Genomic DNA, 24,653 nt, shown 5'->3' with positions numbered 1-24,653 from the left:
TGGTCCTTTCTTGTGCATGTTCACCTTTGAGACTGATAGAGTAAACAAAATGGGTAACAGGTGGCTATCTTTGGTTTTGAGAATTGAAAGTTTGTTATAGCTATTTCTCATGAAGTCCTGGAAGGATATTTCTCATGTTTCATATGAAGATTCTTTTTAGTCCCTAGTTATGCATGTTTTATTTTGAGAGTAACCACAAAAACAAGATGACCACAGGGGGGTGGGGGGGGAGGGGGTGGTCATCTTTGACTTTGACAATTGAAGAATATTATGACTATTTCCTAGGAAGTACAGATTTTCTCATATTGCAATGATTGGTTCTATTTCTTTAACATAAGTACTGTACTAGTAAATATGACAAAATCACTTTGAAGAGTTGTCTTTTAAACTTAGCAGTAAGAAGTTTAGATAAAAATTACTTCAAGGTGCATTTACTGTTTACATGACTCCATCAATCAGAAAAGAGAAAAGAAAAGATGGAGCTGACATAGAACTAACAAAGATTGTACATGGTTGGTGCAACGATCCCTCTGGGATCTCTTGTTCTATAAAGGCTATCTTCATCAAGAATCTGTTATTGACAGTTAATAATAAATAATGCTAAGGCCAACCTCAAGTGTTCTCCTTATCACAAGATATTTGTTTTGGATAATTGCTTAAAATACAGAAATATTGCATGATATTTGTCAAAATGTTCTTAAAACTTCAATGTACAAACCACTCCACAGTCAATTACTTTTTAGGTCACCTGAGACAAAGTCTCAAGTGACCTATTGCGATCGCCTTTTGTCCGACGGCGTCCGTCGTTCGTCGTCCGGCGTGCGTCCGTAAACAATTTACATTTTCGACTTCTTCTCCAAAACCCCTAAACCAATTTCAATGAAATTTTGCAGAAACCTTCCATGGCCAAAGGTCAACTAAAATCGTCAATTATATGGTCCCCAGCCCCCAGGGGCCTGAGGGGCGGGGCCAAAAAGGTTAAAATTGACTAAAATTACAAAAATCTTCTTCTCAAGATCCAGATATGGTAGAATCAAATACTCTTCATAGATGGAAGGGTCTTAAGGTGCTTAACCAAAATTGTGAATTTCATGACCCTGGGGTCTCACGTTTCCCCCTGGGGAGGGGGTAAACTTTACTATAGTTTATATAGGGAAATCACATTTTGGACACATTTTCAGTATTGGGTAGCAGTTTGATAGTATGCACATATCAGCCCTGACTGACCCCCCGGGGCTGATGGGTGGGGCCAAAAAGGGTTGAATTGACTGAAATATGGTAGAATCAAATACTCTTCATAGATGGAAGGGTCTTAAGGTGCTTTACCAAAATTGTGAATTTCATGACCCTGGGGTCTCCTGTTTCCCCCTGGGGAGGGGGTTAACTTTACTATAGTTTAAATAAGGAAATCACATTTTGGACCAACATTTGTTTAATTGCCATTGGAAGTAATTCAATTTGGGTTAGCATTATCTGTATTGGATAGCAGTTTGATGGTATGCACATATGAGCCCTGACTGACCCCAGGGGCTGATGGGTGGGGCCAAAAAGGGTTGAATTGACTGAAATTTCAAAAATCTTCTTCTCAAGACGCAGATATGGTAGAATCAAATACTCTTCATAGATGGAAGGGTCTTAAGGTGCTTTACCAAATTTGTGAATTTCATGACCCTGGGGTCTCACATTACCCCCTGGGGAGGGGGTAAACTTTAAGTTTGGACTAGTCTAGACACATTGATGAAGGGCTAGCGAATAAATCTATTCAACTAGTTCTGTGGACTATCAAGAAAATATAGTTAGTGTGGTACCCTGTCTTTGCATCCTCGATATCCAGGGGTTAGCTCACTTTCGCTCTCAACATCCTCAATTTCCAGGGGTTAAGATCACCTAGAGAGCGAAAGTGAGTGTAACCCCTGGATGTAACTCCTGGAAATCGAGGATGCTGTTTTTGATGATCTATTGAACATGTAATTTGATTCATAATAAACATGACACAATCGCACAGCTTTAACTATTCCTTAACCCATAGGGCCCGCAGAGGCCAAGTGGTTGAAGCGTCCGATCGTGTACGATCACTAGCCCTTCACCACTGGGTCACGGGTTCGAGGCCTACGCGGGACAGTCGCCAGGTATTTACCTGTAAAGTATTTCACAGGGGATAATACTTACTTACTGCCTATTACGCCCGATGGCGTTCGGGCAGCAACAAAGTTTTTTTACAACTTCCGATCTTTTGTTAAACGCTCGATAGTGCCCTAGCTGTGATCCATGTCACTGAGCTCCGTTTCCACCATGTGTCGCCACGTGGTTTTTGGGCGACCTCTCTTCCGTTTACCTTCAGGAGTCCAGTGGACTGCAACCTTTGTGATGGAGTCACCTTCCTTCCTTAGCACATGTCCATTCCACCTCCAGCGTCTCTTGATGATTTCTCTCATACACTCCGTGTTGCACTGTCTCAGCAGTTCATCATTGGAGATTACTCTTGGCCAGACAATCTTCAGAATTTTTCTCAGTCTGGTTGTGTGAAATGTTGACAATTTCGACAAGTCTTCCTCTGTCATCCGCCAACATTCCTAACCATATAAAAGTGTTGATAGCACACAGCTCTGATATATACGCAGCTTGGTTCTGGTGCTATACTGTGCTGATTTCCACACTTCTCTTAGACTTATGAAGACAAATCTGGCCTTGTTCAATCTGTTAGCGATGTCCTTGCTAGCTCCTCCATCCTTGCTGATTGTGCTTCCTAGGTAGGTGAATGTATCTGTGCACGTGAGGTCAGTATCCCCTACATGTACTGGTGATGGTGCTTGCACATTGAGGGTCATTACTTCAGTCTTCCTTTGGTTGATCTTGAGTCTAACTTTGTTGACTGAAGTTGTTGAGTCGAGTTGTCTTCTCCTGGATGTGTTGGTATGAATGAGAATCAGAGCAATGTGATCTGCGAAATCCAGATCCTCTAGCGCTGAGAACGGTGTCTAACGTATTCCTCTATGTACGTGTTGTCCTCCTCATGACCCAGTCTATGACAATGTTAAACAGGATCGAGGACATGGCATACCCTTGCCGCACTCCAGTCTTGACTTCTAAGCTGAGGTCACTGTTCCCAACACTACATTTGAAGGAGGTATAAAAAAAACTTCTGATGACATTAACCATCTTAAGTGGTACCCCATACGTACGCATGATTCTGTGGAGGCTGTCTCAATGAATACTGTCAAAGGAAAGGCTTTTTCAAAATCAATGGAGTTTATGTAGAGTTGTCTTTGCCATTCTGAACACTGCTCGATGGCGTTTCTGAGTGCAAACATTTGGTCAGTACATTCTCTTCCCTTTCTAAATCCAGCCTGTTCCTTCCTCACCAGCGTGTCTATTCCATCTGTTATCCGCCTTACAATGATTTTACACAATATCTTGCTGGGTATAGAAAATAAGGTTATTCCACGCCAGTTGTTACAGTCACATATCGATCCTTTCTTTGGCATTTTTGCAATTACTCCTCTGTTCCATCCTGATGGTATCTTTTCTTTCTGTCGTATTATCTTAAATAATGGTTTTAAAATGGAAGCTGCGAGTTCTGGGGCAGCCTTGAACAGTTCATCATTTAAGTTGTCGTGGCCTGTGGCTTTTCCATTCTTCATTAACTTGATAGCTTTAATGACTTCTTCTCTAGATGGTATGTCCGTGCTGACATCTTAGTGGTCTCTCTGCTTCTTCCACCGGTGGCTGCCTGTTGAAAACTTTTTAAAGTGTTCTGTCCATCTCTTTTCCTGCTCTTTTTCAGTTGTCAATAGTCTTCCTTCTTTGTTCTATATGAGTGTGCTGTTGTTTGTGCGGCACTTCCCAGTGATGTTTCGTAATCTTATATACAGTTCCTTGCTCGTTGCGGGCTGCTGCTTCTTCTGCTTTTGACGCCATGTCATAAAGACTCTTCCTTTTGTCTACTCTTACAAGGCTCTTCACAATTCTGTGTGCTTCTCTGTACTCTTCCAGATATCTTTCTACAGGGGATACTAGTTGCTTTAAAATCTCTTTCATTGAATTAGAAATATATTTTGTCTGTCGTAAAAAAAACCACAAAAAATAACATTGCTTTCAGTATGTCCTTATTTGACAGTGGGTTGATTAAAGTTCTATGCTAGAAATTTGATTTGTTTTGTGCCTGATGCTGTAAGACGGCCCTTTGCAGTAAAAATGACGAAAACTGTTTAAACTTCAATCACCGGACTGACAAACAGGAGGGCCCATTCAAACGTTTTTAACAACGCTGACAGGCAAGGCGTATTCAAAATTAATAAATACAACAATTTCAGCATGGTTTATTTATTGATCCAAGTTGATGCGATATATTTTGGTAGCCATTTTGTTTTGCAGTTAGGTTTAAATACCTGCCTCAATATTTACAAGTACGTGTAGGCGAAGGCACGGCAAATACATGTGCTGGAAACATTCGGAAAGATACAAGGCAAAGGGCTTATATATGTATATACTTAGCGCCACTTGAGCTGTTTTGGCACGATGCTTTTCAAAGTGTATACGTCACGTGATGAAGTTTTTGGGCACAAGGAAACCATGGCACTGCGAACATAAAATACAACCTCACCCGGAACTGGCACGTGCCAATCCCCGTCCATGAGCATCTGATATCGTGACCGCTCGAAAGGTATATTTGCAAAAGTGCAGAGAAGATGGTTGATTTCAAGAGAGTTAAGGGATGTTAAGGTCAAATTCAACACCATTTTCGGATTTTGTTTGTTTCTATGAAAACACCGTATTCAGTCACAACCTCTGAAGTCGAATCTTAATCACCCCTCACAACCTGTACACATGTAGTACTGAAGACTACGTTGAAAGAAAGTCTATGTATGTTTCCCGCCGTGTTTGACTCGTATGATCGTACCCAACTACCTTGATTTCAGTACCCCCGAATATGACCTCTAGATCAACTGCGCGTTCCTTATCGCCTGTGAGATCAGGCATTTCTACGACTAGGCAACCACATTTCTCTACGCCGTCTTCATCTGTGTATTTTAGTCGCCGTTTGGACGACTTGAAAAACTCAAAAATAATGCCTTTCTGGTTGGTAATGATTGGCGTATATGTTTCCCGCCAGATTTCGTTATGACCTATGACCTCTCCGGTTTCCGCCCAAGTCTGGAAAATGTGTTTGCATAGCACCATTCCGTCCGAGTCGACCTTGAGATCGTCTCTGTGTTCACCTTCCTCAAAAGGGAGATATGACCCAACTCCGTACGAGTACCGACAGATCCGCTGGCAGATGGCGCTGGGGTCGCAGCCAAATGCCACGGCTCCTTTAACAACAGACAAACTAGCTTCCTCGGGAATGAGGACTGTCACCTGTTCGCCAAACTCCGACCGGATCGAGTTCTGAAGGCGGACCGACTCGGCAAACCCACCAACAAGGAACATATATTTTAAGTCCTTTAATTTTGGCCTTTGAAGAAGATGTGTCACGTGATCGTTTATTTGTTTAAGCGCATCGCAGAACAAAGCTGTGACCACCTCAGAAGTCAACACAAGTTTTCCCGATGAGAACTTAATCTGTCCGCCCTCCGCCGCGGCGTACGATTTGATATATTCCTGCACAGACCGGTCCTCGTGACGAAAATTACAAAAATTATAAGGGAGCGACACGCGCACACTCTCGCATTCACCACGTTTCTTTATCTCGAAGTCCTGTAACAACTCGACATAGTCCTTGGGAAACTCGCGCTGGAATGCGGCAAGAAACTCTGCGCCAAAGATCTTGTCAAGGAGGGCGATGAACTGACGGTCGATGACGGTTCCACCCCAGGCACCACCTGTGGCGCGGAACAGCTCCCGAATACGACCATCTTTCCGGACCTTGTGTGCTACAATATCTATGGTTCCACCTGTAATTGAGGTAAATAAATGTGTAAGTGAATAGTGAAAGAACCTTCACCATGCGCAAGGCAGTGTAAACTGATTGCTTTGTTTACAAACTGAAGAAGTGTTAAAATAACTATTCGTTTTCGAAAATTCCTGCATGATAAAAACTCAGAATTTGTAATGTTGCTTTTTCTCCCACAAATCTTATTGTCTCTCTGCTTACCTCCAGCGTCAATCACGAGGTATTTAGTTCCGGGTTCAAAGGTCAGCATTGACACTTGTTCATTTTCTGTTTGGACGAAGGTGCTGACTGGAAGTGATCGGCAGTTGAGTGATGCTGCTTCCGGTTCTAATGCTATAACAAGTTGGTTACTGTGCGTTGTGTCTATAAGACCACCCTGAGAGAAAAGAGCATTCATCAAAAATACAAAGAAGATCATTGACCAAAAATAGAAAGCATCTTCATAACTACATTGATATGATATACGAATAACATTTTGTTCTGGATATGTTTCAGAATAATTACAAAATTAACAATTATGGTGGTGAATTATTGGATCCAATAGAATACGCGTATACTCGCGAAAATGAAACCGGAAGTATACGTACCTTATGCGCCGCTTCTCTCATAAACTGTTTGGCGTTTTCGTCCCATATGGCAGGTACTGTAATGACCCAGCGGACGGACTGTGGGTCGGGCTCGTACCCCAGGGTCACGCTCAAATGACGTAGGAAATGAGACTTCATGAAACCCAAAGATTTGGCAAAAACGTCCACGGCAAGCTGTTCCTTACCGGAAGTGTCCTGTAAGGTTATGTCCGTCTTCAGCTCCTGGCGCAACAATAAAACACACAAAAAATAAGTGTAACATTAGATCTCGTGCCATTTTACGCTTGACATTTTCCAATGAATGTGCAGGTGTTTTTTTTTATTAGGTAAACTGAAGATTCCTTTTTAATATGATCAGGTTATATTGTTATGAATATATTCTATCGGATATTTATAGTATGATCGCTGCACGGGAAAACAGGTTTGCCCCAATAAGCTTATTGGTACAAGATAACGTTTATTCAATCGGTGCTAAGTTTGAGGAAATTTTCACACACTTAACTATATATTTAAAACAGAAACACCACCCTGTAGTGAGAAAAGCCCGCCCTTAAATGATTCATTTACATTGTAGCCAGTTAGTTCTGGAAAATTCCTCTCACAAAACATTCACGTAACGAGTTTGACTCCCATAGGAGCACTTGAGGCCAAATGCTCCAACGTCAGACTTCCAATAACTCGTGGGCTTTCCAGAAGGCTTAGCCCCATAACTCCTCCAACGGCCGCACTGAAGAAACCAAGTAACATTCCAATAACACCAATATCACAGAAAATCCTCGAAGTGCTAAGTGAACCAGGTTTGGATCAAATTAATTGGAAATTAACAACCCATGAATTTCAGCAGACGTTATAATGGACGCAATGTAGCCCTAGGCATGGACATATTTTCCGTTCTTGGAAATGCAGATACCATCTCCTAGGAAATGAATTAACATTTGGCGGTAGACCGACGCTGCTCTCCGAAGCTGTATCAGCTGATGTTATCGGCGGCCACATTGTGAACAGAATTGTCAGCATAACGAATCATTCAAATTTTCCAAAATATGATCTTCGAACTTTCTGGGTTTAGCTACATCATTTTTATCTTGAGCCAATCATGCCATGTTTAATTGGAATTGGATGATATTGAAAATATGTTATTTGATAAACATATAATTTTGAAATTGTAGTTAAGCTCAACAGAATGTATTACCGTTGTTGTGCACACAATATTGCATAAAAAAACTTGAGCTGGCTGGCTAACAAGCCTGAGGCAGCCACTGTCAGAAAATTTGAAAGGACATCTGATATTAAACCTTTAGGGATACGATGAAACGATGACGGAAGATGGTCGATTTGTTGCGTCCGTGATTACATTCTTCTCAATAGCATTATTTACATAATTTCATTTATTTTTTATTTATGTTTGCTTCCTATTGTCTCTGACCAGAAATTTGCACCAACAGATGCATCAACGTAAACGTCAACCGTCTAACAATGCATGGCGCTTTAGTGTTGATGTCCTGTTAATAATTTATTAATTCATTCACGTGCTTTAGTCTGGAAATCTTCTATTTACCTGGCGAGTTTGTTAAATTTTTACACACTAGTATGATTCCTCATCCTATTTAACGAAATGACTAACCCTGGCAAGTATCGATTTCGATGTTTACAATCGATACTTTCGAACACGTGTGTTCGTATTTATAATTGACCGGAATGCAATAGACATTAATAATAAATTGCAAAGAGAAATCGATACCGGCCCACGCGCGCACGTCGATCAATTACAGAAACACGACACAAATACCATGGCAACGCATGTATTGTAATATCCGTGACAGGTTTGTTACCTGGTCTTGTGAACACCATTGTTAAGAGTTTGGGTCAATATCGACCCCACAAAAACAGCATTCCCTGAAACAAAAGTTTTCTCGTTTCCAGAAATCCAATGACACCGGTACGATTGTTTGTGTCAAGTACGCGTGAAGGACGTGCATTATGAACCATTTTCATTGCTTCTAGTGGTGATTGGACTCGTTCGTTTTCTACCTGAAGACACGTATAATGTGTCTAACAAGCATCCCGGGGGTTGCATAACGCGATCGCTATTCCCGGTACAGTCTCTAACACCAATGAATTGCGTTGTACATAAAATGACTTTCGCAACAAAGAACTGAATCCGGATACGTGATAAATTGTATATATTAACATCATTAGATTATGATGGAGCGAAAAGATGTCCGGATACCGATACCGTTAAGAAACCAGCTGCCTAATAACACACATCATTAGACATGAGTTGCATGTCGATTCCTTTAATTGACAATTTCATTTATTTGGTAATTTTATAGACATTTTAAGATTTTGAATTATAGAGTTTAATTTCTATAAAAGAAAACATGTTCCCAGACAAAGTTGTCGCGTGATGGCGCTGCCTAATAACACACATCATTAGACATGAGTTGCATGTCGATTCCTTTAATTGGCAATTTCATTTATTTGGTAATTTAATAGACATTTTAAGATTTTGAATTATAGAGTTTAATTTCTATAAAAGAAAACATGTTCCCAGACAAAGTTGTCGCGTGATGGCGCTTTAAAATGCAGCTTTTTGCGGATCGTTTTAATGTAATATTACTTTCTATTATGTGGCAACTTGAATGCGTTTGAAACGTGTTTGCGTGTTATTGTCGAGGTGATTCTTGTGACACATTGCCGTGAATAGTTAGCGTAACTTACCTGAAATTGTATGGCTGTTAATGTTGTTTGTTGAACGCAATGTTGCAAATGTGTGACCTTTATCATAGTTTGAAGAACGAAATTTTGTAAACATGTGACTGTTGACAATGTTTGTTGAATGCAATTTTCCAAATGTGTGACCCTTGACGTATTTGTAGACGCAATTTTGGAAATATGTCTGTTGACATTGTGTAAAGTATTTTACTGAAAAAAGCATAATGTTTCGGTGTAAATTTGATGTCACAATGTCGTAGATTATAAGAAAATTCATTTGATGGCAGGTACATATTTGCCAAAGTGTGACATTCATTAACATTACCAGTTTTTGTGTGACATATTTATAAAGTGTGACAAGAATGTGTGTTACCATACCTTATTGTCGTAGAGGTTCATCTTAAACCTATCAAAGTAATAGTACTCCGCCGCCTCTTCTTCCGACAGATCATTGTATTTCGACACAGCCTCAAAACCGAACGCCTCGAACTGTCCATCAGGTTTAAGGAGGAGAGAGGTAGGGGTCTTGTGGAGGAGGAAACCTTGCGTCTGGCCCCAGTTCTTGTTGGTATATATGACGTCACGATTGGACACAAAAGTGTAAGCATATCCACTAAAAGTCGTCCCAAAGTCTATAGCAGCCACAATTTTGTACGGGTCCTCCTCGGGTTCAACCACCTCCTGTCCGATATCCGGAGTATCTGTGGCGCCCTCCTGCGCGGGGGCTGGGTCCTGCTCACACTCCGGGTCCTTGCCAGAGTCGCCATTTTGTGCGTCCTTGGCACTGTCAGCCATTTTTAGCACTGCCTGTCTTTGTTTCCGTAGGAAGCAGACGAGGTACTCCGCACTGAGTATCTGGACGCGTGCCTACTTTCCAGTTAATCGATTTTTCCCGGTTCCATCTCAAATCCTTGTGTAGTTGCCACATTAATTACGACCAGATCGATATTGGTTGATAGTCCCTCCCCGACACAGTCCTCACCATCCTCGATCCCAGCGACAAGGCGACACCGACCTGGTGGACCACACTTCGGACACAACTGTCTGAGGATTATGTGCTGACGGATATACTTGTACTTCCAAACCGACTCTAATCATATGCATGAAGTGCCGACATGGCGTGGTCTTCAGAGATCTAACTGAGGAAATTTGATATACAGACAGAAAGAACACGTCAACAACCGGTACTGGACTAAATAAAACGGTTCCAAGGTTAGTACCGAGGGCAGACGACACTCCCAGGCGTCCTGGATATAGCGGGGAGCCGATTATCATTGGCACACTAACAGGAACACCTTAACGAGCAAGGTAAGGTCACATAGACACGTTACATAAGTAGTCCTACTTTAAATCTGGTATGACATGTCCCTGTGGGTACAAAATAACCCTGCTACACGATATTGCAAGAGTCAAAGGTATTTCATGTCTTTTAAAGAGACTATTTCTATAGGAGTTTAAGTGTCTTGAATTGTCGTTTCTTGTAGACATTATTGTGTCGCTGACACTGCCCCTGTGTACGGAGGGGATGGTTTGTGGAGGGGGATGACGCCTTTGGGTCGTCTCGTATTGCGGTGTGTGGCCTGTTTTAGGCCATTTATTTCTGTATACTTTAACTATGGTATTAGAGCATCCAATTCTACAATCCGTCTGATTTACCAATGCTAACACCCCTATGACTTACCAAAGCTACCATCCCTATGCTTTACCAAACCTACCATCTCTATGATTTACAAACATACCATCCTTATGATTTACCAAACCTACCATCCCTATGACTTACTAATGCAACCACCTCTATGAATTACCAAACTTACCATCCATATTCCTTACCAATGCAACCATCCCTCTGATTTACCAAACCTATCATCTCTATGACTTACCAAAGCTATCATCCCTCTGATTTTCCAAAAAATATCATCCTTACGACTTACCAAAGCTATCCTCCTATGGCTTACAAAAGCTACTACCACCACTAACATACCCCTGATTTACCAAAAATACTGTCCCTCTGATCTCCCAAAGCTTCCAATCTTATGACTTACCAAAGCTACGATCCTTATGACTTACCAATGTTTCTATCCCTATAACTTACCAATGATTTACCAATTCTACCCTCCCTCTGATTTTTCAAAGCTACCATCCCTTTGATTAACGAAGCTTCCATTCCTATGACTTACCAAAGCTACCATCCTTATGACTTACCAATGCAACGATCCCTCTGATTTCCTAAAGCTACCAACCCTATGACTTACGAAAAGATACCATCCTTCTAATTTTCCAAAGTTCCTATCCCCTGATTTCCTCAAGCTACAATCTTCTGATTTACCAAAGCTACCATCCAATTAATTTACCAAAGCTGCTGTCCCTCTGAATTACCAAAACTACAACCCTTATTATTTTCCAAACCAACTACACCTATGACTTACCAAACCTACCATCCTTATGTTACCCAAAACTTCAGACAATATGATTAACTAAAGCTTCCATCCTTATAATTTACTATTGCTAGCATCCTTATAATAATTTTCAAACGCCAGTTCCCTCTGATTGACCAAAACTTCTATCCCTTTGATTTTCCGAAGTTACCATCCCTGTGATTTACCAATGCTCCTATCCCTCTGACCTGTCAAAACTTCCATCCCTATAATTTATCAAACCTACCATCCCTCTGATTGACCAAAGCTTATGTCACTATGAATCACCAATGCTACCATCCCTCTGATTTTCCCAATGCTACCATCCCTGTGATTTAACTATACACTCATCCCATTCAATGACTATTACTCTATTATTTCCCATTACTGCTATTATACCTATTGTCATGTAGTTCGACCATCCTTATGGTTACCCAATGGTATCGTCCCAGTGATTTACCAATATATCCCTCTGATTTCCCTATGACACAATTCCTACTACTGGCAGAATTGTATTGATTGACGTCAGGCCCGGCCTTGTCTGTCGAACTCTCCTACTTGTGGAGATCAAAATGTTGGTTAATTTATCCGCTTAGTGATTAAAAAAATCCTACTACACTGTACGACGGTTTTGTCGTTAAACAGAATTGGCGGTGTTTCTGGCGTTTAGCGCGTTCGTGCAGAAATCAATATTTGTGATTAATCGGGAGAAGTAATACCTGGGTGAGGGCGAGACGCCCATCCTTGTGAGTCGACAGACGGTCAGGCTCATCTCTGATTCACGTTCAAGATCAAGAAATGTGATTAGCTGTCAAATAAAAAAAATATTGAAAAAAAAGTCGGCATGGATTTTAAAAGAAAAACACCATTTTATGACTTGATAATTAAAACAAATTAGAAATATTGAAATTCCCATCAAAACATAGATTATTGGATTAAAAGTGATTCAAAAAACTGTCAAATTAGCAGACATTTTATTTTCATTTTGGTTACCGGAAATGCAATCCCATGACCTTTGAACTTACTTTGGCCGGCATTCCTCGTGTAATTTCTGAGACTTTTAGTAAGTCGGCATAATGCTCTTATTGCTTATATTGATGGCATTGCTCTTTGGTACTGGCGTGGAATGATTGGTATGTGTGGTATTCCTGGAGACATGAGTCATTCACGACTCGGTACATACAACACAACCTGTATCATGCCTCCATTGTCCTCGATGTAGGCTGGGAATGGAAATTGTTTCAGTATGTCGGTATGTCTGAAAATGCCATATAAAGAACCATAGTACGTTTTACTTATATATATTTGTTCATCGATTTTATAAGCTGGAACCCGTCTTCTGCCATGATTCATGATTTAAGGGCCATTTACACGGTAACCTGGACGAGTCCTCTCCTCGACCTCCCTTCTCTACGCGTGTAAAGAGCATCCACCTTCCCAGAAAGTAAACGTACATTCCCTTAACAGACCTACCCGTATATTCAGTTCCCTAATTGTCGTATATCCTCTGATGTTGGGAGGTTTGAGAAGTTCCCTTTGAAACAATGGCGGCTCTAGAAGGGCCCTTTTTTGTTTTATGACGTTTGAAAATAAACGATCGTCACTGTACTAGTAGTGTAGCAGATTTATGAATCATTTTTGGTATAGGGAAGCGAAATCAATAGTCCTTACCATTCGTAGTTCTAAACATATCGTTTGTGCAGGACCGAAAGCGTCCCAGATAATGGTTAAGCGTTCATGACTATGGCCGATACATTTAGACTGTAATTCGAGACATCAACACTTCGTATAGCGTTAGATTAGCGGGGGATGCTATAGTATTGGAACATAAAACTATTACTATCAAATTGACAGGTAATGATGTAAATGAATATTATGAGACAAACTCCCTTTATTGCATAAGATTTCTAAGAGGCCGTTATCGCCAAAACCTATCGAGCACCAAATAATAGCAAATGATAACACTATTTGTAAACAGATAAATGTTTTCTTCAATTACATGGTATGAAATGTCAGTTATGGGAAGTTTTATTCCAATATTTATCTATTTTTCTTGCAGAAACCTTGTTAAGATGGCAGACAAGAAGGATTTGTTGGCCGAAGCCAAGAGTTTCTGCGACGGGCTCTCAAACGTTTTCATGCTGAAGAAACGCGATGCTCAGACGCGCCACCTGTTGGAAAAAGCAAAATCGCTGGTGGAAGCTCTAGCAGCAGAACACCAGAAACAATCTGGCACCAAATCAACACCTCCAAGACAGGCGCGAGGGTCAGGGGGCATGGGCCAGCTCTGGACAAAGTTGGAGGAACTGAAGCGTGAAAACGAGCTCTTAAAAAGGAAAGGTAAGGCACAGGACGACAGGGGGACTTCCGGTACGAAGACACAAGGTCCTGGTGAAGTTATTATTTCTGAGCTTCATAAGGCCAAACAGGAAAACGAGGTTCTCCGGAACCGGAATGAGAAACTGGAGGTGTCAAACCGCGAGATGGAGGCGGTGGCTGTTAGTGTTCAGGACGAGTATAAAAGGTCAAAAGTTGCCTTGGAGACAACACAGAAATCCATGGAGACCGTTCTGAAAGAATACCGCCACATGGAAGACAGTCTTAAATCAGCCAAGACCGAAAACGATACTTTAAAACAAAGGCAAGTTGCAATTGAAATAATTGATATAATTCGAATTCCCCCTCCCAACACTCTGTGTTGTTGTTATAATCAAACATTTATAAGAAACAACCCAGGGGGAAATAGTCTCTTAGTACAGGTTCTTTTTCATAAAGAAATCACTACAACGGGAAACATTCAAAGTGGTCCTTCAACACGGGTGGTCTCTTCATTGAGCTGGTCGCCTAAGCAGCTTCACTCTACTTTTAACTGTTTCAGCTCGATTGGAAGTGTTTGGGCAATATTATCGACCCAAGTGAAATCATTGTCTGTAACTAAAGTTCAATTTTAACCCCAACTTTAAAGAGCAATATCGTCACATTTTGTTCTTTTTCAAGAATTAAAGAAATAAACGAAAGTGCTGGAAAAAGTTTTGTTTTGCCTTCCAAGGACAAATTCCGGATGTATTTTTCCGGGGGACCGCTTCAAAAGAATTGAATAACGATGTTAGAATGTACAGTAAAATATCGTTTATCCAGAATAAAAACATTTTAAGAAGTAAGTTTCTGGATGTTAATGTCAAATCAAGAACATTATGTCCCCATTAATCCCAGTTTATCAGCAAAATAACTAAAACAAATTCAGAAATTAATTGTTATGGGTTAACTATAGTGTCCTTTGAATTATATGAAAAAATACTGCTTTGTTTACAGGGTGACCCAGAGCGTGAAACCATTGCCAACCAGCCCCAAACCATTGCCTCCGAAACCCGTGGCAAAACCAGTACCAAAAGCTCGTAGCATGAGCCATGGACATGTGGAGCCCCTGGACCGATGTCGATCCGGGAACCGGGTCCAGACAGAAACACTGAGCGAGCGCTGTCGTCCTAGCAACGTGGCTATGTTGTACACCAGCCTTGAGAGTCAGGAGTGGGTCGACGCGAAGGAGGCGCTAGAGGACGACTATGACTTTGAAGAGGAAAATATTATCCAGTTCCTGTGTACCATCCTCATGGTAATCGCTTTGTCGTCGTTCCATGCAGAGGGTCGTTATATACAATGTATCGTTACAGTGGGTCGTTATATACAATAGATCGTTACAGTGGGTCGTTATATACATAATATCGTTACAGTGGGTCGTTATATATAATAGATAGTTACAGTGGGTCGTTATATACAATATATCGTTACAGTGGGCCGTTATATACAATAGATCGTTACAGTCGGTCGTTATATATAATATTTCGCCACCGTGGGTCGTTAGATATAATAGATCCTTATAAGGGGTTGATTTGTACAATAGATCGTTACAGTTGGTCGTTATATACAATAAATGGTTACAGTGGGTCGTTATTTACAAAATATCGTTACAGTGGGTCGCCATATATACTAAACCGTTATAGTGGGTCGTTATATACAATAGATCGGTACAGTGGGTCGTTATGTACAATAGATCGTTACAGTGGGTCGGTATATACAATAGATCGTTACAGAGGGTCGTTATGTACAATAGATCGTTACAGTGGGTCGTCACATCTAATATATAGTTACAGTGGGTCGTGATATACAATAGAACGTTACAGTTGGTCGTTATATATAATATTTCGCCACAGCGGGTCGTTATATATAATAGATCCTTATAGGGGGACGTTTTATACAATACATCGTTACAGTTGGTCGTTATATACAAAATATCGTTCCAGTGGGTCGTTATATACAAAATATAGTTACAGTGGGTCGTTATATAAAAAATATCGTTACAGTGGGTCGTTATTTACAATATATCTTTACAGTAGGTCGTTATGTACAATAGATCGTTACAGTGGGGCGTCATATCTAATATATAGTTACAGTGGGGCGTGATATACAATAGATCGTTACAGTTGGTCGTTATTTACAATATATCGTTACTGTGGGTCGTTATATACAAAATATCGTACAGTGGGTCGTTATATATAATAGATATTTATAGGGGGTCGTTTTATACAATAGGTCGTTACAGTTGGACGTTATATACAAAATATCGTTACAGAGGGTCGTTATATACAATATATCGTTACAGATGGGCGTTATATACAATAGATCGTTACAGCCGGTCGTTATATACAATAGATCGATACAGCAGGTCGTTATTTACAATATATCGTTACAGGGGGTCGTTATATATAATATATCGTTACAGTGGGTCGTTACATACAAAATATCGTTACAGGGGGTCGTTATATATAATATATCGTTACAGTGGGTCGTTATTTACAAAATATCGTTACAGTGGGGCGTCATATCTAATATATAGTTACAGTGGGTCGTGATATACAATAAATCGTTACAGTGGGTCATTATTTACAATATATCGTTACAGTGGGCCGTTATATATAATAGATAGTTACAGTGGGTCGTTATATACAAAATACCGTTACAGTGGGTCGTCATATCTAATAAACCGTTATAGTGGGTCGTTATATACAATATATCGGTACAGTGGGTCGTTATATACAAAATATCGTTGCAGTGGGTCGTTATATACAATAGATCGTTACCGTGGGTCGTTATATACATAATATCGTACAGTGGGTCGTTATATATAATAGATCCTTATAGGGGGGCGTTTTATACAATAGATCGTTACAGTTGGTCGTTATTTACAATATATCGTTACAGGGGGTCGTTATATACAAAATATCGTTCCAGTGGGTCGTTATATACAAAATATCGGTACAGTGGGTCGTTATATACAAAATACCGTTACAGTGGGTCGTCATATCTAAGAAACCGTTATAGTGGGTCGTTATATATAATATTTCGCCACAGTGGGACGTTATATATAATAGATCCTTATAGAGGGTCGTTTTATACAATAGGTCGTTACAGTTGGACGTTATATACAAAATATCGTTACAGCGGGTCGTTATATACAATAGATCGTTACAGAGGGTCGTTATGTACAATAGATCGTTACAGTGGGTCGTGATATACAATAGATCGTTACAGTTGGTCGTTATATATAATATTTCGCCACAGTGGGTCGTTAGATATAATAGATCCTTATAAGGGGTTGTTTTGTACAATAGATCGTTACAGTTGGTCGTTATATACAAAATATCGTTACAGTTGGTCGTAATATATAATAGATCGTTACAGTGGGTCGTTATATATAATAGATCGTTACAGTGGATCGTTATATACAATATATCGTTACAGTGCGTCGTTATATATAATAGATCGTTACAGAGGATCGTTATATACAATAGATCGTTACAGTGGGTCTTTATATACAATAGATCGTTACAGTGGGTCGTTATATACAATAGATCGTTACAGTTGGTCGTTATATACAATAAATCGTTACAGTGGGTCGTTATTTACAATATATCGTTACAGTGGGTCGTTATATACAAAATATCGTTACAGTGGGTCGTTATATACAATAGATCGTTACAATGGGTCGTTATATACAATAGATCGTTACAGTGGGTCGTTATATACAATAGATCGTTACAGTGGGTCGTTATATTCAATAGATCGTTACAGTAGGTCGTTATGTACAATAGATCGTTACAGTGGGTCGTTATATATAATAGATCGTTACAGAGGGTCGTTATATACAATAGATCGTTACAGTGGGTCATTATATACAATAGATCGTTACAATGGGTCTTTATTTACAATATATCGTTACAGTGGGTCGTTATATACAAAATATAGTTACAGTTGGTCGTTATATACACTAGATCGTTACAGTGGGTCATTATATAAAATAGATCGTTACAATGGGTCTTTATTCACAATATATCGTTACAGTGGGTCGTTTGTTATTTACAATATATCGTTACAGCGTTACAGTGGGTCGTCATGTCTAATAGATCGTTACAGTGGGACGTCATATCTAATAGATCGTTACAGAGGGTCGTTATATACAATAGATCGTTACAGTGGGTCGTCATATCTAATAGATCGTTACAGTGGGTCGTTATAAATAATATATCGTTACAGTGAGTCGTTATATATAATAGATCGTTACATATGGTCGTAATATACAATAGATCGTTACAGTGGGTCGTTATATATAATATATCGTTACAGTTGGTCGTTATATATAATAGATCGTTACAGTGGGTCGTTATATATAAAATATCGTTACAGATGGTCGTAATATACAATAGATCGTTACAGTGGGTCGTTATATACAATAGGTCGTTATATATAATAGATCGTTTAAGTGGGTCGTTATATATAATAGATCGTTACAGATGGTCGTAATATACAATAGATCGCTACAGTGGGCCGTTATATATAATATATCGTTACAGATGGTCGTAATATACAATATATCGTTACAGTGGGTCGTTATATATAATAGATCGTTACAGTGGGTCGTTATTTACAATAGATCGTTACAGTGGGTCGTTATATACAAAATATCGTTACAGTTGGTCGTTATATACAATAGATCGTTACATTGGGTCGTTATATACAATAGATCGTTACAGTGGGTCGTTATATATAATATATAGTTACAGTGGGTCGTTATATAAAAAAGATAGTTACAGTGGGTCGTTTTATACAAAAGATTGTTACAATGGGTCGTTATATACAAAAGATAGTTAGAGTGGGTCGTTATATATAATAGATTGTTACAATGGGTTGTTATATACAAAAGATTGTTACAGTGGGTCGTTATATATAATATATCATTACAGAGGGTCGTAATATACAATAGATCGTTACAGTGGGTCGTTATATATAAAAAATCGTCACAGTTGGTCGTTATATGCAATATTTCGCCACAGTGGGTCGTTATATATAATAGATCCTTATAGAGAGTTGTTTTATACAATTGATCGTTACAGTTGGTCGTTAAATATAATATAACGTTACAGTTGGTGGTTATATATAATATATCATTACAGAGGGTCGTAATATACAATAGATCGTTACAGTTGGTCGTTATATATAAAAGATCGTCACAGTGGGTCGTTATATATAATACATCGTTTAAGTGAGGCGTTATATATAATATTTCGCCACAGTGGGTCGTTATATATAAAAGATCCTTATAGAGAGTCGTTTTATACAATTGATCGTTACAGTTGGTCGTTAAATATAATATAACGTTACAGTGGGTGGTTTTATATAATAAATCGATTCAGGGGGTCGGTATATACAATATATTGTTACAGTTGGTCGTTATATACAATAGATCGTTACAATGGGTCGTTATATACAATAGATCGTTACAGTGGGTCGTTATATATAATTTATAGTTACAGTGGCTCGTTTTATACAAAATATCGTTACAGTGGGTCGTTATATATAATATATCGTTACAGTGGGTCGTTATATACAAAATATCGTTACAGTGGGTCGTTATATATGATATATCGTTACAGTGGGTCGTTATATACAATAGATCGTTACAAATGGTCGTTATATCTAATAGTTCGTTACAGTGGGTCGTTTTATACAATAGATCGTTACAATGGGTCGTTATATATGATATATCGTTACAGTGGGTCGTTTTATACAATAGATCGTTACAGATGGTCGTTATATCTAATAGTTCCGTACAGTGGGTCGTTATATACAATATATCGTTACAGTGGGTCGTTATATACAATAGATCGCTACAATGGGTCGTTATATACAAAAGATAGTTAGAGTGGGTCGTTATATACAATAGATCGTTACAATGGGTCGTTATATATGATATATCGTTACAGTGGGTCGTCATATCTAATAGATCGTTACAGTGGGTCGTTATATACAAAAGATCGTTACAGTTGGTGGTTATATTTAATAGATCGTTACAGTTGGTCGTTATATAAAATACATCGTTACAGTGGGTCGTTATGTATACTATATCGTTACAGTGGGTCGTTATTTACAAAAGATAGTTACAGTGGGTCGTAATATATAACAGATCGTTACAGTTGGTCGTTATGTATAGAAGATCGCTACAGTTGGTGGTTATATATAATAGATCATTACAGTAGGTCGTTGTATACAACAGATCACTACAGTGGGTCGTTATATATAATATATCGTTACAATGGGTCGTTATATATAATAGATCGTTACAGTTGGTCGTTATATATAATAGATCGTCAGAGTGGATCGTAATATACAATAGATCGCTACAGTAGGTCGTTATATATAATATATCGTTACAATGGGTCGTTATATATGAAAGATCGTCACAGTGGGTCGTTATATATAAAAGATCGTTACAGTGGGTCGTTATATACAATAGATCGTTACAGTTGGTCGTTATATCAATATATCGTTACAGTGGGTCGATATATACAATATATCGTTACAATGGGTCGTTATATACAATATATCGTTACAGTTGGTCGTTATATAAATAGATCGTTACAACGGGTCGTTATATACAATATATCGTTACAGTGGGTCGTTATATCAATATATCGTTACAATGGGTCGTTATATCGATATATCGTTACAATGGGTCGTTATATACAAAAGATCGTTACAATGGGTCGTTATATACAATAGATCGTTACAGTGGATCGTTATATACAAAAGATCGTTACAGTTGGTGGTTATATTTAATAGATCGTTACAGTTGGTCGTTATATAAAATACATCGTTACAGTGGGTCGTTATGTATACTATCTCGTTCCAGTGGGTCGTTATGTATACTATATCGTTACAGTGGGTCGTTATGCATACTATATCGTTACAGTGGGTCGTTATTTACAAAAGATAGTTACAGTTGGTCGTAATATATAACAGATCGTTACAGTTGGTCGTTATGTATAAAAGATCGCTACAGTTGGTGGTTATATATAATGATCGTTACAGTAGGTCGTTGTATACAACAGATCACTACAGTGGGTCGTTATATATAATATATCGTTACAGTGGGTCGTTATATACAATAGATCGTTACAGTGGGTCGTTATATACAATATATCGTTACAGTGGGTCGTTATATCAATATATCGTTACAATGGGTCGTTATATATGAAAGATCGTCACAGTGGGTCGTTGTATATAAAAGATTGTTAAAGTTGATCGTTTAATACAATTAAATCGTTACAGTGGGTCGTTATATACAATAGATCGTTACAGTGGGTCGTTATATACAATAGATCGTTACAGTGGGTCGTTATATACAATAGATCGTACCAGTGGGTCGTTATATATAATATATCGTTACAGTGAGTCGTTATATATGATAGATCATTACAGTGGGTCGTTATATAAGATAGATCGTTACAGTGGGTCGTTATATACAATAGGTCGTTACAGTGGGTCGTTATATACAATATATCGTTACAGTGGGTCGTTATATACAATATATCGTTACAATAGGTCGTTATATACAATAGGTCGTTACAGTGGGTCGTTATATACAATAGATCGTTACAGTGGATCAGTGAGATTTTTTAAGTACCCGGAACGCCAATAGCTAGTTTTCACCTTTTTCCAAACTAAAATTCTGCCAAACTTTGTGGAAAAGACATCGACCTTTTTAAGAGTCATATCACATGTGCTTGAGACTATTGACTCGGCCACTTTATATTTTACATATAATGTTGCATTTGTACTTAAGGTTAATCGTTTTAGAAGGGGACAATTGCCCGATACAATTACATGTACCTGCGAATCGTAGTTGAAGCTTCTATCTATACATTTAGCAAAATCTTTACCGCGAGTTCAAGAATGATTGCTTTCTAAAATCCTAATGTTAGTGTTTTGCTGCTATTTGTTCATTGTGCTACATGTATACGTAAGAAATATTTGATTTCTGGTTCGGATGGTTAGGGAAGACAGATCTTAATTGACCTATATACTTGTAGGAAGCTTTTAAAACCTGCAAAGAAGTGCACGAGACCTTGAAGGCTACAATAGCGGAACTACTCAAGAAGCCCACCCTTGCTGTAAGTAGACATCTTGTAAATGATGAACAGTTATTACCCTTTTGTTGAAGCAGGAGATTCTCCGTAACACATGAAATCACTGTCGTGAAAATAGCGCTACCAACAATGCATACCATGTTATTTATTTTCTGATATAATGTCAGTTTGATAAACGAGAACATTTTATGAGAAATAAACGTCAGAAAATAACGATTTCAATCTGAAGTTTTCGGTTTAGTTGAACAGCATCACTAGAAGAATGAGAAACGGGAAAAAATCGATTCCGCAATTGCCAATAACATCAAAGTTTTGACTTTAGGCACAATGTTCGTTGATATGGAAGATTTCGATCTACTACTGGGTCATGGCATGATGATTTTTTGTCACGTGTTGACAGTCACATATTTGCTGTTTTCAGGTGAGCTTAGATTTTGGAGGTGAGATTAACTACCGATACAAACTTCCGGATTGTCTGACGGACGGCGTTGGACAGCAGCTTAGACAGCACTATGACGAGATTGAGAGTGAAACCATCGTCAATGTAAGTCTGTTGACCTATGACCTCAATTTTTCTGTCGTTAAATTATAACTCTTAACATGTGTAGGAACCATCATCAACGTCACGCTAAATAAGCTTTGACCTGTTGACCATGTCACCAAGCAATGACCTCTGAACCTAGGCTGCATAACTCTAAACTTTGGTATCTATAACTACATAATTGAACTGCTGATAGTAGGCAGCTAAAATTTGTCTTATACGAAACCTTTTTCTTGTAACTCCATGGAAATGCTAAAAATTAAACATATTATCCATCCGTCTATGTAACCTATGACTTCAAATGCTATGAACTTTGACCTGTGAGACAAGTATAAGCGAATCCTTGTCGCATCGACATGCACCTCAAACCGAGAAATGCATTACAGAAGTACCTTCACATATGGTTTACCACAAACAAGCTAACAGTTGGATGGTGGTGATGGTGGTGGTGGTGGTGGTAGTGAGGGTCGGGAGGTCTCATCTTTAACCTTTGACCTCTCTGTTTCAAATTGATATTAACATAGACTTTCTGTAGCCGAAAATATGTACCTTAGATATTTCTTTTTCAGATAATGTCAAAGAAACTTGCCAAAGACTACAGATCATTTGCGGAGAACAACTGTCTACAGCACAAATCAATTTACAAATATATGCACGCATGCGCGACGGTCACGTGGCAGATGGTGGTACAGCAGCCCCAGATGTATCTTACAGTAGACGACAAAAAGTTCGATGACGACAAACACAAACTGTGGTGGTCATGTGATCAAAAGAGCGCGAATAATGTGGACTTTTTCATATGGCCAGCTTTATACGACTATAAAAATGGCATCTTACTAGTGAAAGGGTGTGTATACGCCAGCTGATGACGAACTACACATGGTCATACCGAATAATGACGTTGCATACCAATGTGTACCCTAAATGATGACGTACAACACAAAACGTGAGCATATAATCAAGTGGCACGGGTTTGTGTAGCAGCGGTTGTGATTTTGTACATCATCAGTTTTATAACAGAAATATTTTATTAGGCATCGTACCAAATCGAGTCTGGAGCCAAAGCATTACTATCACCAGTATTCGTACTAATATATCTCCGTTGTGCAATCAAACGTCAGACTATTTGTGCAAAATATATCTTTATGGCGAGACATATGTGTATATCGGCAGAATTACTTTGCACCTGGTATGAAGTACAACTTTAGATAACTTTTTATAACTGGTCACCAATTCACTCCCAACAGTGTCATTAAATGCAACAAATATAACATGATAGAACTCCACTGGCAGTTAAAGGGTCTCATCGCTACCCCTTTTCGTTGCTGTTTGTAGCACGATACAACTCATACATCATCAAAAACTCGCTTCTAAACAATAAACGTCATTCCAAAAATTGTTCAACCCAAAATAATCAATATTTCATAAAAACTCCAAGCAACCAAAAACTACCACTATGACTTTAAGACATCTCCTATCACTCCTACGCAGCATATACCATTTCGAAACAAATCATATCGTCCAGCAACTCCTATAACGCCAAAACAACTCCCATCACTCCAAAACAACTCCTACCACTCCTAAACAACTTCTATGCCTCACTTTTGGCCATTAGTTGAACGTTCGCCCCTGTGAGGAAGGCTTTTGGTTATGTCTCCTGGCCGATACATACCAGAGTCTGTAAAAATGATATAGTTTCTACTCCTGCTTAACGCTCGGCAATTAATGAGTGGGACGACTGGTTCTCCCGTTGTCAGTATAATGTGTCCTGCTGGGTGTCTTCGGCAGTATGTTTCAGTGAGGTAGCACTATAAAGTCGGCATCAGTTCCGCGCTAATACAAGGAGACAAACACGAACATATCGCAGCCTCCCAAAACACACACGAATACACTACACGCATGCATCTTGCACACACGGGAGGCCGTCCTTTAATGAGCTGTTGATATGACTTAAACAATACTAAACCAAACTCAACTAATATATCACTCCCAAAGAACACCTTTCACTCCAAAACATCTCCT

General features: G+C 39.0%; 2 protein-coding genes across 3 annotated transcripts; one reads left to right on the top strand and one right to left on the bottom strand.

The window, feature by feature from the left end:
• Positions 1-4,315: 4,315 nt before the first annotated feature.
• On the bottom strand, positions 4,316-10,480 carry LOC110447157 (heat shock 70 kDa protein 12A-like). 2 transcript variants are annotated; one of them, XR_002462567.1, is made up of 5 exons: positions 9,574-10,480; positions 6,481-6,702; positions 6,095-6,269; positions 4,792-5,894; positions 4,316-4,704 (listed from the first exon to the last, which is right to left on the bottom strand). XR_002462567.1 is itself a non-coding variant. In XM_021492657.1 (4 exons), exons 1-4 carry the CDS (start codon positions 9,988-9,990, stop codon positions 4,843-4,845), a joined length of 1,866 nt encoding a protein of 621 aa, XP_021348332.1. In that variant the 5' UTR covers positions 9,991-10,480; the 3' UTR covers positions 4,316-4,842. The 2 variants fall into 2 exon arrangements, 1 of the variants encoding a protein (XP_021348332.1); XM_021492657.1 differs by having other exon boundaries at positions 4,316-5,894.
• Positions 10,421-24,367, top strand: LOC110447158. The gene is made up of 6 exons (XM_021492658.1): positions 10,421-10,503; positions 13,669-14,250; positions 14,922-15,222; positions 22,034-22,114; positions 22,512-22,634; positions 23,201-24,367. The coding sequence occupies exons 2-6, from the start codon at positions 13,682-13,684 to the stop codon at positions 23,495-23,497; spliced, it is 1,371 nt and encodes a 456-aa protein (XP_021348333.1). The 5' UTR covers positions 10,421-10,503; positions 13,669-13,681; the 3' UTR covers positions 23,498-24,367.
• The last annotated feature ends 286 nt before the right edge of the window (positions 24,368-24,653 follow it).

The sequence above is a fragment of the Mizuhopecten yessoensis genome, unplaced genomic scaffold, assembly GCF_002113885.1.
Source record: "Mizuhopecten yessoensis strain PY_sf001 unplaced genomic scaffold, ASM211388v2 scaffold3229, whole genome shotgun sequence".
NCBI lineage: Eukaryota > Metazoa > Mollusca > Bivalvia > Pectinida > Pectinidae > Mizuhopecten > Mizuhopecten yessoensis.
Note: the sequence above shows the minus strand (reverse complement) of the source record. Positions and strands in the feature narration are given on the sequence as shown.

What these genes read in the sequence shown, in the direction of transcription:
- LOC110447157 (XM_021492657.1), bottom strand. Translation starts at nt 9,990, where the DNA reads ATGGCTGACAGTGCCAAGGACGCACAAAATGGCGACTCTGGCAAGGAC. An exon ending in TGAACCTCTACGACAATAAG is followed by an intron (nt 6,703 to 9,573) that starts GTATGGTAACAC and finishes TTGTTGCGCCAG; the next exon opens with GAGCTGAAGACGGACATAAC. An exon ending in TGAGAGAAGCGGCGCATAAG is followed by an intron (nt 6,270 to 6,480) that starts GTACGTATACTT and finishes CTTTTCTCTCAG; the next exon opens with GGTGGTCTTATAGACACAAC.
- LOC110447158 (XM_021492658.1), top strand. Translation starts at nt 13,682, where the DNA reads ATGGCAGACAAGAAGGATTTGTTGGCCGAAGCCAAGAGTTTCTGCGAC. An exon ending in TCCTGTGTACCATCCTCATG is followed by an intron (nt 15,223 to 22,033) that starts GTAATCGCTTTG and finishes ATATACTTGTAG; the next exon opens with GAAGCTTTTAAAACCTGCAA. An exon ending in AGAGTGAAACCATCGTCAAT is followed by an intron (nt 22,635 to 23,200) that starts GTAAGTCTGTTG and finishes TTTCTTTTTCAG; the next exon opens with ATAATGTCAAAGAAACTTGC.